General features: G+C 47.7%; 1 protein-coding gene across 5 annotated transcripts; it reads left to right on the forward strand.

The window, feature by feature from the left end:
* PROSER3 (proline and serine rich 3) lies at positions 53 to 11,064 on the forward strand. 5 transcript variants are annotated; one of them, XM_018063304.1, is made up of 11 exons: positions 53 to 214; positions 914 to 1,072; positions 1,290 to 1,492; positions 2,608 to 2,735; positions 2,823 to 2,932; positions 3,760 to 3,842; positions 3,944 to 4,086; positions 9,304 to 9,479; positions 9,596 to 10,583; positions 10,683 to 10,764; positions 10,919 to 11,064. In XM_018063304.1, exons 2-11 carry the CDS (start codon positions 1,067 to 1,069, stop codon positions 11,043 to 11,045), a joined length of 2,046 nt encoding a protein of 681 aa, XP_017918793.1. In that variant the 5' UTR covers positions 53 to 214; positions 914 to 1,066; the 3' UTR covers positions 11,046 to 11,064. The 5 variants fall into 5 exon arrangements, with proteins under 5 accessions (XP_017918793.1, XP_017918794.1, XP_017918795.1 ...); XM_018063305.1 differs by having other exon boundaries at positions 53 to 192; positions 900 to 1,072; XM_018063306.1 differs by having other exon boundaries at positions 53 to 1,072; positions 2,826 to 2,932.

Below are 16,519 nucleotides of genomic sequence, written 5' to 3' on the forward strand. Positions count from 1 at the left end.
AGCCAATTGTGAGGCATCTCCCTTTGGCCATTGTCCAATTACTTTTATTTTCCTATCATTGGTCGCCTTAGAGACCGCTCTCTTCCCGCGCCTGCAGTCCCAAAGAGGGGCGGGGTTATAGAGTATTGCTAAGCGACAAAGATGCGCTCCGGGTGAGTCCGGTGACCGAGCAGAGCCGGCGGAATCTGCAAGGTAGCTGCAGGATGGACTTCAGGTGATGGATTACAGGAGGCCTGGGGAGGATCAAGGGTGAGAGTAACACAGCCTAAGATCAGGTTTGCTACGTTCCAGAGTCAAGGGTGCTCAACCTTACTGGAACTACAACTCCCAAGATGCTCCACAGCCTTAAGCGGCTCCGACCTTGGACTTTACCACTGCGGGGGTTCCATAGCGTTTTACGTTCCGCTAAGTGGCCCTAAGGGCTTTTTTTTTTTTTTTTTTTTCCTAAAAAGTGTCTGGGGGCATCTTGGGAATTAAGATTCGTAATTTTGAATTTGCTCCAAGACTGCCACGGGTGTCTTGCTTAGGCGGAGCCCAGTGACTATAGGAATTGCAATCCATCTACTCCCCTCCTTAATGTCCCAAGGACTTATGGGAAATATACAGTGATAGGGTTTAGCTTTGGCTCTTTTCCTGACTTCCACTCGAGTCACCAGAAACACTGCGAAACAGATGTATGTAGATGCCCAGCCCCCTTCCAGATACTCTGATTCTTTTGATCTTGGGTGAGGATCACGCCTCTGTATTTTTAAAAGACTCCTCTTAGACTGGATCCAGGGTTACGAATCACCAACCAACAGTTCCCGGGTTCTCTTTTGAGACTGCTCCAGGGACTGGTGGGAATCGTGCCTCCAGTGTCATTATCTTGAATGTACAGTGGTGCTTCATGGAAATTATAGTTCGTCTCTTCCAGGATTCCGTGGGAACCGTAGTGTGGTTTGAAGCCACTACTGGCCATTCTGAAGCCAAACCTGGCACCCCCAGGTGAGGACACCCCACAGAGAGTGCTGTGTGCCAACCAGTAACAAGGGAGTGAAGACTAGAGGGAAGGAAGACGGGATGAGAGATGGGGGTGAGAGATTAAAAGAAAGCCTCTCCTCTCTTCCCCATGGCCTTGCCCTGGTCCTCCACCACCTGAATCCCTTGTCACCTCCCCAATCACTCTGAGTTGTTGCCATTGTGGGATGTGTTTCCGCCCCTCTGGACTGAGATTTCATATGTGTCTTCGTTTCCCTACAGGGATGACTCCTCAGCCTCACTTTTTCTTCTCTTCACCTCCTCTGTATTAGACCCTGAGCCCATCCACATCCCAGAGATCCAGACTTCCAGAAGCTTCCAAGGCTCTGGCCACAGGCCCCAGCTCCCCTGAGCTGTTTGAGGAGTCCTGGCCATCCAGCTCAGGGACCCCTTCCCCACCCAGCACCGCTGAGGGCCAGATGAGCGCCTCCCCACCACCCATCGTGACTGACAGTGGGGACTCCGTGGTGGCCAAGTAAGTTCCAGTAGCTCTCAGGGAAAAGAAGGGTTTGGATCAGTGCGAGGGGACAGACATCCATAATAATCATCCTAGCCAGAGCTGCACTTTTAGGATCATGCTTCATTCACGTTACCTAGCGCTCTGGAGCTAGATTCAAATCCAGGCTTTATCACTGTACAGTCCTGGCCTCAGTTTCTTCATCTGTAAATTGAGGATATTAATAGCACATATGTTCTGGGTCTGTTTTAAGTTTTCAATGAATTACCATCAGTACTGCATCTGTAACAAACAATAGTGAGCCACATAGTGAGCCCTTGGATTTGTAGGATCCAAGTTCAGCTGCTATAAGAAGGAGTCCCAAATGAATCGTGCCTTAAACAAGAGTGTTTATCAATATGTCTCCCTCACATAACAGTCCAGGCAGAAGCAACCAGGGCTGATATGCTGCTAAGCTGCTGCTGCGGCTGCTGCTAAGTCGCTTCAGTCATGTCCGACTCTGTGCGACCCCATAGAGGGCAGCCCACCAGGCTCCCCCGTCCCTGGGATTCTCCAGGCAAGAACACTGGAGTAGTTTGCCATTGCCTTCTCCAATGCATGAAAGTGAAAAGGGAAAGTGAAGTCGCTCAGTCGTGTCCGACCCTCAGCGACCCCATGGACTGCAGCCTTCCAGGCTCCTCCATCCATGGGATTTTCCAGGCAAGAGTACTGGAGTGGGGTGCCACTGCCTTCTCCAGGGCTGATATGGCAGCCACTAACTGAGGTGTCAGAGACACGGTTTCCTTCTCTCTTGTTGCTCTCCCTTCCCTAGGCTGTTACCCTTTCCTTCATGGCCCATAATGGCTCCCAGCCATATCCACTTTCCAGAATTGCATCTTGTGGTCAGGAATATACATGGCCATAAATCTGCAAGGGTATCTAGAAAATGTATTTATAGAAGAGTGGCTATGTCCCCAGGGTTGTATTGTCTTACATAATATTGCATTACTGTGTAAGAAAGGAGAACAGATGCTGAGGATCAACTCCCAAGTGTTGCTATGGTGCTATATATACATTGACTATTGTGATTATTATTGTTATTATTATTGGGTGCTCCTCATCCCACCCACCTCCCAATTCTCTGATGCTCACAGGTACATAAACCGGTTCCGACAGGCTCAGCCCACAAGCCGAGAAGAACGCCAGTCTGCAGGCCCAACCCCAGCTGACTTTTGGTGGCTGCGGCCTGAATCTTCAGACCCTGGCAGTCAACTTGCAGCAGGTACCTGCTTCAGTCTCATCTCCTCCTGAGCAATACCCCCAGCAGCTCCTCTGCCTGCCCCCAACTAAATCAATTGGGGCATCTCAGCAGGAGCCAGTGAACCGGAAGGAAGACCCTACACAGCAGCCCTGACTCATGCTAAGATGGCCAGTGCATCAAAGGCTAAGGCTGTGGCACCCCTTCAGGAAATAAAGCAGGTGACACTGCCACCCACTTCTTTCCCTCCATGCCTGGACTGATAGCACCAGCCCTGAGATAGAACTAGAGTCAGAAATTCCCTGGTGATCTAGTGGTTAAGACTCTCCACTTCCAATGCAGGGTGTGCAGGTTCGACCCTTGGTCAGGAAATTAGATCCTATATGCCACTGCATGGCTCAGCCAGAAAAGAAGAAGGAAAAAAAACAAATAAACATGTAGTTAGCATTAGAGTCAACCCCCAGTTCAAGAAAGCCTAAATAAAAAAGGGAGGCTTTGTTAGCTAGTGTAATCAAGAAATCCAAAACTAGATGCTTTTGAGCATAGCTGGATCCAGGTGATTGACCAGTATTGGGAGGAACTCAACTCTCATGGCTTTTGGTTCCTCCTTGTTTGGCTCAATCTCAGGTAGGCTTTCCCCTCAAAATAGCTAAGATGTCTCCAGTAGCTGTAGGTGTCTGATATACTTAATTACTCCAGTGAAAAGAAAAAGCTTTTCCAATAGCTCCATCCAAAGCCCCAGGACTTACTCTCATTCACTCATCCTTGTGAGCCAGTCACTGTGAACTGGAGGACAGAACACTGTGACCAGCCAGGCCTGATCAGGAAGGTAGGGTCAACCCTTCTACTATAACAATGACTACACTGAGGGTTATGGATCCACAGAGGGAAACCTGGTCTGTCTTCCCTAAGGAGGAGGAGCAGATTGTCAGCCAGCATGTAAGGATGCCAGGTGGAATGTAGACCTGCATTCAGGCCCTCTGTCCAGAGCCCCTTTCCCAGAAGCCTTTGCGATGGGGGCTAGTCTCTGACCCCTCTCACCTCACAGAGTCTCAACACATGGAACTCATCCCTGCTGGACTTGGAGACACTGAGCTTGCAAAGCAGAGCTGCCAGGCTGCTCAAACGCAGGTGCCTCCCCCGCCCGCATCATCCTCCCCAGTCCTTCCTCTCCGGGCCCAGGCTGCTGCCTCTGAGACCCCGGTGGCCTCACTTCTGCCTTCTCCCTCCAGCAAGGCCTCCGTCTCCTCCACCTCCTCCCTCAGCCCCAGCGATGGTGGCAGCTCCTCATTCCCCGTCAGCTCTGATGGCCTCTCTCCCTTCTCCATGACCTTCACTCCTGACTCCATCAAGGACCCTGACCTCACAGCACAAGGTAAGTGTTGGGAGGCAAGGATGAGGGCAGTCTGGGTGCAAATTCCAACTTTTCAACTTATAGCTATGTGACCTTGGGCTTCTCTACAATTTGTTTACCCAGCTGTAAAACAGGGATAATAACTATTCCCCTGCTGTAGGTGTCGTGAGGATTGAAAGAGTTGGTGAATACATGGAGCACACAGCATGGCTCTGTTTACAGTACCTATCATAGGAGGACTTCCCTGGTGGTCCAGTGGTTAAGACTCCACACTGCCAATGCAGGGGGTGCAGTTTCAATCCCTGATCAGGGAACTGAGATCCCGCATGCTATGAGCCAGGGCCAAAAAAATTAAGAAAGCATACACAGTAGCTCCCATGAGTATGCGATTTCTCTCTCTGCATCCTGTCTGCAGTTCTGAACATGAAGCTCCAAAATCAGAAGGCTTGTTGCAAATTTGGCACCACAGCTGATTTGGCAGCAAAATTTGACCTAAACAGTATGAAGAGTATTTATATATCTATCTCATTTAGGATGAAGTCATCCTTTTTTTAATTGAGGCATAGTTGATTGACAATATTCTATTAGTTTAAGGTGGACGACATAGTAATTCAAATGTTTATAGATTATACTCCATTTGAAGTTATTTGCGGAGATGGTGATTTAGTGTCCAACTGTAGCCCACCAGGCTCCTCTGCCCATGGAATTTCCCAGACAAGAATACTGGAGTGGGTTGCTATTTCCTTCTCCAGGGGATCTTCCCGACTCAGGAATAGAATGCATGTCTCCTGCATTGCAGGCAGATTCCTTGTCACTTGGCCACCAGGGAAGCTCTTAACATTATTAGGTTAGCCAAAAAGTTCATTTGGTTAGTGAGTACATTATTCAGTAAAGTTCTTGGTGAGGATGAAGAGTATGTCTTTTATTTTCACTTAAAACCAAATAAATTTTTTGGCCAACCCTATATTCTAAAATATTGGCTATCTTTCTTGTGCTCCACAATATATCTTTGTAGCCTATTTATTTTATACACAGTAGTTTTTACCTCTTATCCCCTGTTCCTATCCCACCCTTCCCCTGCTTCCCTCTATCCTAACCACTGGTTTCTTCCCTATATCTGTGAGTCAATTTCTGGTTTTTTATATTCATTTGTTTTATTCTTTCAGTTCTACATATAAGTGATAAAATATGGTATTCATCTTTCTCTGTCTGACTTATTGCACTAAGCATAATATCTTCCCCTCACCCCCAGAAAAAAACCATTTGTGTTGTTGCAAATGGTAGAATTTCATTCTTTTTTAATGGATGAGTAATATTCCACTGTATATATACACCACATCTTCTTTATCCATTCATCTGTTGATGAATACCAAAGTTGCTTCTGTATTTTGGCTTTGTAAATAATGCTGCTGTTGGGGTGCATGTATCTTTTCAAATTACTGTTTTCATTTTCTTTAGATATATACCCAGGAGTGGAATTGCTGGAATGTATGATAGTTCTATTTTTAGTCTTTTGAGGAATCTCCATGCTGTTTTCCACTGTAGCTGTACCAATTTAAACACATTCCCATAAACACTGTACTACAAGGGTTCCCTTTCCTCCACATCTTTGCCAACATTTGTTATTTGTGGTCTTTTTAATGATAACCATTTTGAAAGATTTGAGGTGATTATCTCAATGTGGTTTTGATTTGCATTTCTCTGATGAGTAGTAATGTTGAGCATCTTTTAATGTGTCTGTTGGCCATCTGTCTTATTCGGAAAAGTATCTGTTCAGGTCTTCTGCCCATCTCTTTTAAAAAAAAAAAAAAAATTTTTTTATTTCTTTCTTCAGAGCCTGAGTCTGGAAACACCCATGGAGTCATCCTATGGGGATGACACTGACATTGATAAAATAGTCTCTGCATCAGAAGAGCTGCCATATGTACAGGGTTAAAATTACTCACAGCTCAGAGTAAGAGGAGGAATAATACAAAGTGGGGCAGGGGTGGGGGTTGTCTAGTGCTTCTGCAGATGTGAACCTGCTTCCACCCACACCCCCAACTCCGCCACCAGCCCCATGGAAAGCAAGGGACCATGGGCAGGGCCGGTCGCCACTTGGGGCTGTGGGGCAGTGAGGCCAGGCACCCAGGAAGTGGCCTCAGTTGTCCTCAGGCAGATTCTACCCATCTTTTAATTAAGTTTCTTTTTTTAATGTTAAGTTGTATGAGCTATTAATCCCTTGTTGGTCGTATCACTTGCAAATGTTTTCTCCCATTCAATAGGCTGTCTTTTTGTTTTGTTGATTGTTTCCTTTGCTGTACAAAACTTTTAAGTTTAATTGGGTCCCATTCATTTATTTTTGTTTTTGTTTCCTTTGCCTTCGGAGATAGATCTACAAAAATATTGCTACGCCATGGCTATGTTATCTCCTAGGAGTTGTATGGCTCAGATCTTACATTTAGGTCTTTAATCCATCTTGAGTTTATTTTTGTATATGGTGGGAGAAAATGTTCTAATATTCTTTTACATGTAGCTGTCCAGTTTTCCCGGAGAAGGCAATGGCACCCCACTCCAGTATTCTTGCCTGGAAAATCCCACAGATGGGGGAGCCTGGTAGGCTGCAGTCCATGGGGTCGTGAAGAGTCGGACACAACGGAGTGACTTCCCTTTCACTTTTCACTTTCATGCACTGGAGAAGGAAATGGCAACCCACTCCAGTGTTCTTGCCTGGAGAATCCCAGGGATGGGGGAATCTGGTGGGCTTCTGTCTATGGGGTCGCACAGTCGGACACGACTGAAGCGACTTAGCAGCAGCAGCAGTCCAGTTTTCCTAGCAGCACTTATTGAAGAAACTGTCTTTTCCCCATTGTATATTTTTGCCTCCTTTGTTGTAGATTAATTGACCATAAGTGTGTGGGTTCATTTCTGGGTGCTTTGATCTATTCTATTCATCTGTGCCTGTTTCTGTGCCAGTACCATACTGTTTTGATTACTGTGGCTTTGTAGTATAGTCTGAAGTCAGGGAGTAAATATTCATTCTACTATGAATCTTATGAAATTTTTGTCTTTGTAAGTAATAAAATGGTTGAATAATGGCAATTTCACACGTTCAACTATATACCAGTGTTCTATATACCTGATGTTCTGACCCAGGTCCCTGTCAATCCTGTACATACCTAGCAACTTGACTAAAACATGCAAAGTGTTGAACTCTCAAATTTCTGCCCCCGAGATTTCAGAGGTTGGGTTAAAGAGGTGGGTTACTATCTTGTCATCACTGTTGTTACTATTACTCTGTGCCCCAGTTCCTGGGATGCAGTGGTAGCCAGGAAAGAGTCTCTCCATATCTCATGGGACTCCCATGAGTGGGGACAGGCAAGCAGAGAGAATAGAGTGCTGTTTGTGCGTGTTGAGTGATCTTGCCCAAGCCGTCCCGATTCTTTGATCCTTCCAAGCTTCTCTTTTTATTCACTTCTCCTTCCTGATCCTGTTTCCTCATCTGTACAATAGGGATAAACCTACTACTTCATAAGTTTTTTGCAGAGTAAATATATGTATTCTTTCTGCAACACACATTGAATACGTGTTGCCTGTGAAGCCTGTGTTCGAGATTGGGGATTCCTTAGTGAACCAACCATACGTGGTCTCACCTTCATGGTGCTCACAGAATAGTGAGTGTGGGGCACAGAATAGCTGCATAACTCCACAAACAAATATAAGCAGAAATGAGGGTCATGCAGGGGAGACTTGTGATACTGGGATGTCAGAGAAGGCCTTCCTGGAAGAGGCGCTATCTAAGTGGAAACCTGAATGATGAAGGTGAGGCCTATAGCCCTGTAGCCTGTACAAAGGACCTGAGGTGGGAGAGAGCACAATGCAGATAATGAACAAGAAAAGGCAAGAACCAGGGGTAAGGGTAGTGTGAGATAAGGTGGAAGATATTGGGAGGGGTCAGATTACATGGGGCTGTGTAGCCATGTGAGGCATTTGGTCATGATCTACTGGGGAGCCACAGGAGGGTGGTGAGCAAGGCAGGGACAAGATCTTTACCGGGTGTTAGCAAACTCCCTGTGGCTGCTACTCTGCTAGGAGCAGAGTAAAGGGAAGTGGCCAGGTCTGGAAATAGACTCACAGGATACAGAGGGGAGGGGAGGGGAGGTCCCGGATGCTGCCCCCTACCTCGCTTCCCCTTCTCTGTGCAGCATTAGTAGGTAGGGCTTCTGAGAGATAATGATAGCCATACTAATCATGACTCATGAAATAATAACCTGGGTGATGGGAAATGATGTCCCTTTGTCCCACAGGCCTGAGGATAGGTGGTGACCCTGCCCTTAGTCACTCCTGTATCCCCAGTACAGTGCTGGACACTGGAATGGAGCACAATTTTGCATATATTTATTTTCTATTTTGCCCTTAGGTCACATATACTGACACCAGGCCCTATTCTTGACACTGGGGATCTGGTAACAGCCTGGCAGATAAAAACTGCTGTCCTTGTGTAGCCGGCATTATGGAGGGAGAGATGAACAATGAATAAGCAAAGAAGTGTGATCTTTAGTAATTAGAAGGTGATAGGTGCTAAAGAGAAAAATGGAACAGGAAAGAGGATGGAGGGTACTAGGGCTGGGCTATTGCAATTTTGAATAGGGCAGCCAGGGATGGCCTCATGAAAAAGGTGGTACTTGGGCAAATACCTGAAGGACTTGGAGTTAATCCCGCGGATGCATAAGTGAAGAGCCTTCCAGGCAAAGGGAACCACAAGTGCAAAGACGTGCTTTTTACCAGGAGAGAGGTACAGCCCAGGGAAGATTCTAAATCAGGAGGGCCCTGACCTGACTCAGGTGTTCACAGGCTCCCTGGACTGCAGATGGAGGCCGTTTCAGAGGATGGGAGAGAAGGGAAGCCATGGAGGAAGTTGTTGGCAAGTGAGGGTGGTAAAGTGGGGAGATGTGGGCAGATTCTGGAAGATCTGTCCTGGTCCCTGCTGTGACCACCGTGTCCAGAACAGTGCCTGGCACATAGTAAGGGCTCAGTAATATTTGTTGATGATGAAGAGTCAAATGATGACAGGTTGAAGCCCATAAGGGCTCTCTTCTCCGATTCTGCCCCCTTTCCCCATTTCCCAATCTGCAGGGGACTTGGGACAATATCTGGAGAGCCTGTCTGAATAACCTGGTACTCAAAGGGTGTGTGCTAGCCTATCCTTGCTCATCACCCAGGCCCTGCCTTACCCTCTTCCCTCTACTTCCTCCACAGCAACCCCAGCACCTGCCCCCATCCCTACTCCTGCCCCGTCCTCCTCCCAGGCACCCCTGCGGCCAGAGGATGACATTCTGTACCAGTGGCGGCAGCGGCGGAAACTTGAACAGGCTCGAAGAAGCCAGGGTGACGGAACCTGGGTGCTGCCGCAGACTACTGCCCTCACCACCTCGGTGAGATGGAGGAGGGAGGAGCCTGAGGGGGGGTGGAGGGAGGATCCTAAGGGAAGTTGAAGGAAGGGGGAGGCTGAGAGGGACTGAGGACTCTCTACCTTTTCTCTCCCTCTCAGGTCCCTTCCCCCATCTGTCCACAGCCATCTCCTCCCGCTGTGGAGACCCTTGGTTCCCTGGGAACCCAGTCTAACTCCATCCCACTTTGGGGCAGTGTGGTTCCACCTGGACTCCAGGAAGCTTTCCGCATGGAGAGGCCTCCTATTCCCCCAGGGTTCTCTCCACACATCTTTTGGGGTCCCAGTCCCCATGGATTCTTCTGGGCCCCACAGCCCAGTCCCTGGATATCTCTTGGGGTCATCCCTCCAACACTCCCGGCCTCCACCCCAGCGCCCCCGGCCTCCGCCCCAGCGCCCCCGGCCTCCGCCCCAGCAACCCTGGCCTCCAATCCTGCCCCTCCAGCCTCAACCCCCGCGCCCCATGCCTCCACACCCACGACCCCTGCAGCCCCCCAGGGCCCCCCCACCCCTGCACCAAGCAGCCCAGAGGAGCTTGAGAAGCAAAGCTCCAAGCCTCGGAGAAGCAGAGCCCAACGCCGGGAGTCTTCAGGGCGAGTCATGGCCGCGGATGAGCACGAGGGCCCTGGCCCACAGCTCAGAGGCGCGCTGGGCCAGGTGGTGATGGCTCGGCTGTTTCCGGACAGCCTGGAGGACACGCCCCCCCGGTTTGAGGGCCCGCCTCCACACGAGGCTGAACCTCGGAAAGCCAAGGCCACACACCCTATGACCCCTCGCTCAGAGGTCACGGCTCATCTATCTGAATCATCGGATCGGTCTAAGGCGGTGTCTCGGAATGCCAAGACCATGCTCCCCCTAGCGGGATCAGAGCCTAGGAAAGACAAAGACACTCCCTTGGCTGAAGTCAAGCGTCTGCAGCCCAAGATCCTGCCCCCTCCAGCTGAGGTGGTGGCCGCTTGTGTTAAGGCCCCGCCCCCTCCATTCGAGGCCCGGTCTCTTGAGGTGGTAGCCACGCCCTCACCCGATGCTGGCCACGCCCCCTCAGAAGACCTGCTCTCCCAGGCTGCCAGACTTCTGCAGGCTGCGGAAGGTGAGCAGGCGCGCACGCCGCGCGTGGCTGCCGTGTTCTGAATGGCAGTCCATTACGCTATGAGTCCGGCCCCTTGAATCTTGCTCCTTTCCCCCTTAGACTCCGATGGGAGCGAGTTCCAGGACGACCCTATACTGCAGGTGCTAAGGATTCAAAGGATGGCGCTGCGGCAGCAGAAAAGGTGACCATCGCCAGGATTTAACCCACCCGGCCCCCGAATTCTGAGATTGCCATGTGGTGCCCACCTCTCCTGAACCCCTTTCCCAGAACATAGATAGCCCCGGACCCTAATCCTGAACAAATACCTCAACCTCTACCCACTGTCCTTTTTCCAGGAAAGTGGATGCCCAAATAGCCCGCCTGTTGGGCCACCCTGAAGACCCAGAGTCTCGGTCTCCTCCAGCCAGCTCGCCCCCCCGGGTCCCCAAGGCTGCGGCCGAGGAGGGAAGGAGCCTCTCTTGAGGCCAGACGACTTTGAATTGTATAGATTTTATTTTTCTTAATAAAAAAATTTTTTTCAGATTACTGGTTGTCTCCGGAAAAGAAGTTGTTTGAAAAGGCCAAGGGTCTTGCTAATTTAGGGAAATAGCTCCCTGTGTCCCCTTCCCCTCCCCCACACTAGCTCTGCCCTGCACCACTTAACTCTTGTTTCTGACCACGGAAGCCAAGTCTCTTCTGCTTTCATCTTTGAGGGCAGGAGAGGGGTTCTGGGCAAGTGGGTCCTCCTGTCTCAGATGAGACCAAAGGAACTATTCTCTGGCTGTGAAGCTTGTAGTCATTAGAGTGTTAGACAATGGTCAGGCCTCCACATCCTGCTTGACCCAGCAGCAGCATTAGGTGAGCTGATCCCCACTCACTCTTTGCCTAGCTTCCAGAACACCAGCCTTCTCCTCACCAGTCTGGTTGTGCCTCATTGCGCCTCACACCTGTCACTTTGGTGTCCCAGGCCTTGACTTTTCTATCTACAATCAGTCCCAGGTGCTCTCATCTGGCTTCATGGTTCTGAACCTCATCTCTGTTCTGACAGACGACTTTGAACTGTACGAAGTCGTACAAATTGTGAACCTCGAGTACTACAACAAATTCCTATCTTCAGCCTAGAACCTCAGGTTCCTATATCCCATGACTTGCTCATCATCCACACAAAAAGTTCTAAGAAATCTCTCAAACTCCATAGGTCTTAATCCTTGCCCTAAACCTGCTCCTCCCTGGCTCTCAGCTCCATCCTTCCACCTGCTCAAGTCAGAAGCCTCATAGCTGTCGTTGATTCTCCTCACAATCAGTTGATGAGCAAGTCATATCATCTCTACCTTTAAAATCTCTCCAGGGACTTCCCTGGTGGTACAGTGGATAGGAATCCACCTGTAGATGCAGGGGACTTGGGTTCGATCCCTGGTTGGGGAAGATTCCACAGGCAGCAGAGCGATAAGCCTTAGTGCCGCAGGTACTGAGCCTGCCTGCTGCAACTACTGCAGCCTGTGTGCTTACAGCCTGTGCTCTGCAACAAGAGAAGTCACTGCAATAAGAAGCCTGAGCACTACAACAAAAACTAGCCCCGCTTGCCATAACTAGAGAAAGCCAGAGTACAGCAAAGTAGACCCAGCGCAACCAAAAAAATTAAATAAATAAAAGCTGTGACAAGAAACTATAAGAGTTACCATCACTTAAAAAAAAAAAAAAAAAAACCTCCAGAATTTAACCCCTCCCTTGACTCTAGTCTAGACTATCATCATCTCTCTGGACTATTGAAAAACCTATTGTTTTGTCTTCGAATTCTTTGGCATATTTCCTATCAAAAAATAGGGTCTATGTTCCTTCTTGACACTGGGTAGAACTTTGTGACCGCCTCCACAGAATGCAAAGGAAGCAATTTTACTTTAACTTTCTAAATTGGATTAGGAAAGATGATACAGTTTCCACCTGTTTTTTAAATAAAAAATTATTTATTTGCTTATTTATGGCTGTGCTGAGTCTTCACTGCTGTGCAGGCTTTCCTCTACTTGTGTCGAGTAGGGGCCACTCTCTAATTGTGGTGTGCAGTCTTCTCATTGTGGAGGCTCCTCTTGTTGCTGAGAGCAAGCTCTAGGGCACAGGGGCTTCTGTAGTTGCAGCATGTGGGCTCAGTAGTTGTGGTTCCCCAGCTCTAGAACACAAGCTCAATAGTTTTGGTACACAGGTTTAGTTGCTGTGCAGTATGTGCGATCCTCCTGGAAACCCATGTTTCCTGCATTGACAGGTGGATTCTTGACCACAGAGCACCAGGGAAGCCCTCCACCTGGTTTTCTCCTAATCTTTCCCCTCACCTTCTTTGGGAGTCCTGAGATGCTGTATAAAAATGTTCAGCTGCCATCCTGGGTAAGGATTTGGATTATGAAGGTATATGCACTTGCTAGGGGCTTCCCAGGTGGTGCCAGTGATAAAGAACTCACCTGCCAATGCAGGAGACATAAGAAACGCCAGTTTGATCCATGGGTTGGGATGATCCCCTGGAGGAGGGTATGGGAACCCACTCCAGTATTCTTGCCTGTAGAATCTCATGGACAGAGGAGCCCGGCAGGCTACTGTCCATGGGATTGCAAAGAGTTGAACACAATTGAAGCGACTTAGCACAAATGCACACATGCACCTGTTAAAATTCAGTGAAATTGTGGATTACATTGGGTATATATTACCTGAAAAGAAAAATAAATATTGAGCTCTAGTGAGAGATATGCAGGCTGAAGTATTTGTGGGACAGCATACAATGTCTTTAATTTATTTTGCTGCCGCTGCTGCTAAGTCGCTTCAGTCATGTCTGACTCTGTGCGACCCCATAGACGGCAGCCCTCCAGGCTCCCCTGGCCCTGGGATTCTTCAGGCAAGAACACTGGAGTGGGTTGCCATTTCCTTCTCCAATGCATGAAAGTGAAAAGTGAAAGTGAAGTCGCTCAGTCGTATCCGACTCTTCGAGACCCAAGGACTGCAGCCCACCAGGCTCCTCCATCCATGGGATTTTCCAGGCAAGAGTACTGGAGTGGGTTGCCATTGCCTTCTCCAATTTATTTTGAAATGTATCCAAAATTAAATTAACAGATGAATAGAGTAATAGATGTGAGATAAAACAAATATAGTAAAATGTTAATGGTAGGATCTGGGGTGGTTATATGGGTGTAAAATTGTTCACCTTTGCTGTATGTTAAACAATTTTTATAATAAGGTGTTAAATATGCAATCAGGATTATGTTGATATTTGTATTTACAAAAAAGAGGATAGAATAGGTTTCTATAAAAAGCAGCTTTTGTATGTTATAGACATGTTAAATATTTGTTTTCAGTCTTTATGAACAAGCCATACATTTAAGTAAAAAGAAGGAAATAGCTGTTTAGGTATAAGGAGAAAAAAAAGATGTTTATAGCAGCAGAATCTGATTTAGTTGGTATGTGTGAGGTGAGTGGGGCCTAGAAGTATTCCTGAGGAGTTGAGATAGGTAGGAATTAATAATTAACAAAGGGCCATCCTAATGACTATTTCTGGGTTACAAGCTATCCCCAAAACTTAGTGGCACAAAACAATCATTCTATTATGCTTATAGGTTCTGTGAGTCAAAAATTTTGACAGGGCAGAGTTGGGAATAGATCATTTCTGCTCCATGATGTCTAGGGGTTCGGCTGGGAAGACAAAGGTGGCTTGACAGCTGGGAGTGGAATCTCTGGAGCGTCTTCACTCCTAAGTTCGGCATCAGGGCTCAGACAACTCCAAGCTGGACTGTAGTGTCTATACAAGGTCTCTCCATGTGGCTTTTTTTGGTTTGTTTGTGTTCATGTGCTCAACTGTGTTCCAACTCTTTGCGACCCCATGGACTGTAGGCCGCCAGACTCCTCTGTCCATGAGATTTTCCAGGCAAGAGTATTGGAGTGGGTTGCTGTTTCCTACTCCAGGGGATCTTTCCAACTCAGGGATCAAACCCATGTCTTCTGTGGCTCTAGCACTGCAGGCAGATTCTTCACCTGTGGAGTCTGTGGTTTCAGTTCAGTTCAGTTCAGTTCAGTCACGCAGTCGTGTCTGACTCTTTGTGACCCCATGAACCGCAGCACACCAAGCCTCCCTGTCCATCACCAGCTCCAGGAGTCTACCCAAACCCATGTCCAGTGAGTTAGTGGTGCCATCCAACCATCTCATCCTCTGCCATCCCCTTCTCCTCCTGCCCTCAATCTTTCCCAGCATCACGGTCTTTTCAAATGAGTCAGCTCTTCGCATCAGGTGGCCAAAGTACTGGAGTTTCAGCTTCCTCATCAGTCCTTCCAATGAACACCCAGGACTGGTCTCCTTTAGGATGGACTGGTTGGATCTCTTTGCAGTCCAAGGGACTCTCAAGAGTCTTCTCCAACATCACAGTTCAAAAGCATCAATTCTTCGACACTCAACTTTCTTTATAGTCCACCTCACACATCCATACATGACCACTGGAAAAACCATAGCCTTGACTAGACAGACATTTGTTGGCAAAGTAACATCTCTGCTTTTTAATATGCTGTCTAGGGTCATAACTTTCCTTCCAAGGAGTAAGCATCTTTTAATTTCATGGCTGCAATCACCATCTGCAGTGACTTTGGAGCCCAGAAAAATAAAGTCAGCCACTATTTCCACTGTTTCCCCATCTATTTCCCATGAAGTGATGGGACCAGAGGCCATGATCTTAGTTTTCTGAATGTTGAGCTTTAAGCCAACTTTTTCACTCTCCTCTTTCACTTTCATCAAGAGGCTCTTTAGTTCTTCACTTTCTGCCATAAGGGTGGTGTCATCTGCATATCTGAGGTTATTGATATTTTTCCCAGCAATCTTGATTCCAGCTTGTACTTCCCCCATCCCAGCGTTTCTCATGATGTACTCTGCATGTAAGTTAAATAAGCAGGGTGACAATATACAGCCTTGACGTACTCCTTTTCCTATTTGGAACCAGTCTGTTGTTCCATGTCCAGTTCTAACTGTTGCTTCCTGACCTGCATACAGGTTTCTCAAGAGGCAGGTCAGGTGGTCTGGTATGCCCATCTTTTTCAGAATTTTCCACAGTTTATTGTGATCTGGGCTTCCTCAGAGCATGAACTGCAGCAGCAGAATTGCGCTTCATTTTGCACCAAGGCTCCAGAGCTAGCCATTCCAGCAGACAAAGAGGAAACTGCATTACCTTTTACTACCTCGCCTTGGAAATCACATAGTGTCAGTTCCTATTCATTCCTATTCTCTATTGGTTGAAGTTGTCACAGTCTTGCCCAGATTCAGGAGGGAGGAAAGGCAGACTTTACTTTCTCACGAGAGGAGCGTGGAAGAATTTGCAGTTGTGTTTCAATGAGGGGAAGGGGGTGCAAAGAATATTCCAGGCAGAGGGTACTTCATGTGGGAAATACCTGTTGTGGAAGTGAGGTCAACAAGTTCAATAAATTGAAGTAAGTAGCTGTAAATTGACTCCTCCATCACACTCCCTTTCCCCAATCTCTGCTTTATTTTTATCCATATTTTAAAATATTTATTTTGCAAATTCTTTTCCCACTAGCTTTTGAGTTCCATGTGGGCAGGGTATATTTCCCCCGTTTTGGTTACTGATAGATCCACAAATTACGTGATCAGAGTTTTTGAATGAATGAATGGATTGATCAAGGATGTACCTTCGAGGACCTTGTTGAGGGCATGACCAATGGCAAGTTCTCTTGGAAAGGGTACTGTTACAGAGCGTTTTCTGAGCTTCAGTCAACAACAGGAAAAATTAGAATTGAGTTTGTGCGAGGCATCTGAGCCAGTGAAAAACATCCATGGGCCAATGTTCTTAGTATTCCAAGAGCAGGGGTAGGGGCTGAGTTGGGACTGACAAAGTGGGGAGCGGGACTTTGAAGAGCTGCTTAGGGAGTGGAGAAAAGCTTGCGTTCATGAGAGAAGCCAGCTAAGTGTCAGAAGAGCCATC

Source organism: Capra hircus, chromosome 18 (genome assembly GCF_001704415.2).
Source record: "Capra hircus breed San Clemente chromosome 18, ASM170441v1, whole genome shotgun sequence".
Lineage (NCBI taxonomy): Eukaryota > Metazoa > Chordata > Mammalia > Artiodactyla > Bovidae > Capra > Capra hircus.

Excerpts from the sequence above, each read along its gene's own strand:
- PROSER3 (XM_018063304.1), top strand. Across the intron at positions 1,493-2,607 it reads GGGGACTCCGTGGTGGCCAA|GTACATAAACCGGTTCCGAC; the intron begins GTAAGTTCCAGT and ends TGATGCTCACAG. Across the intron at positions 3,843-3,943 it reads GCCAGGCTGCTCAAACGCAG|CAAGGCCTCCGTCTCCTCCA; the intron begins GTGCCTCCCCCG and ends TTCTCCCTCCAG.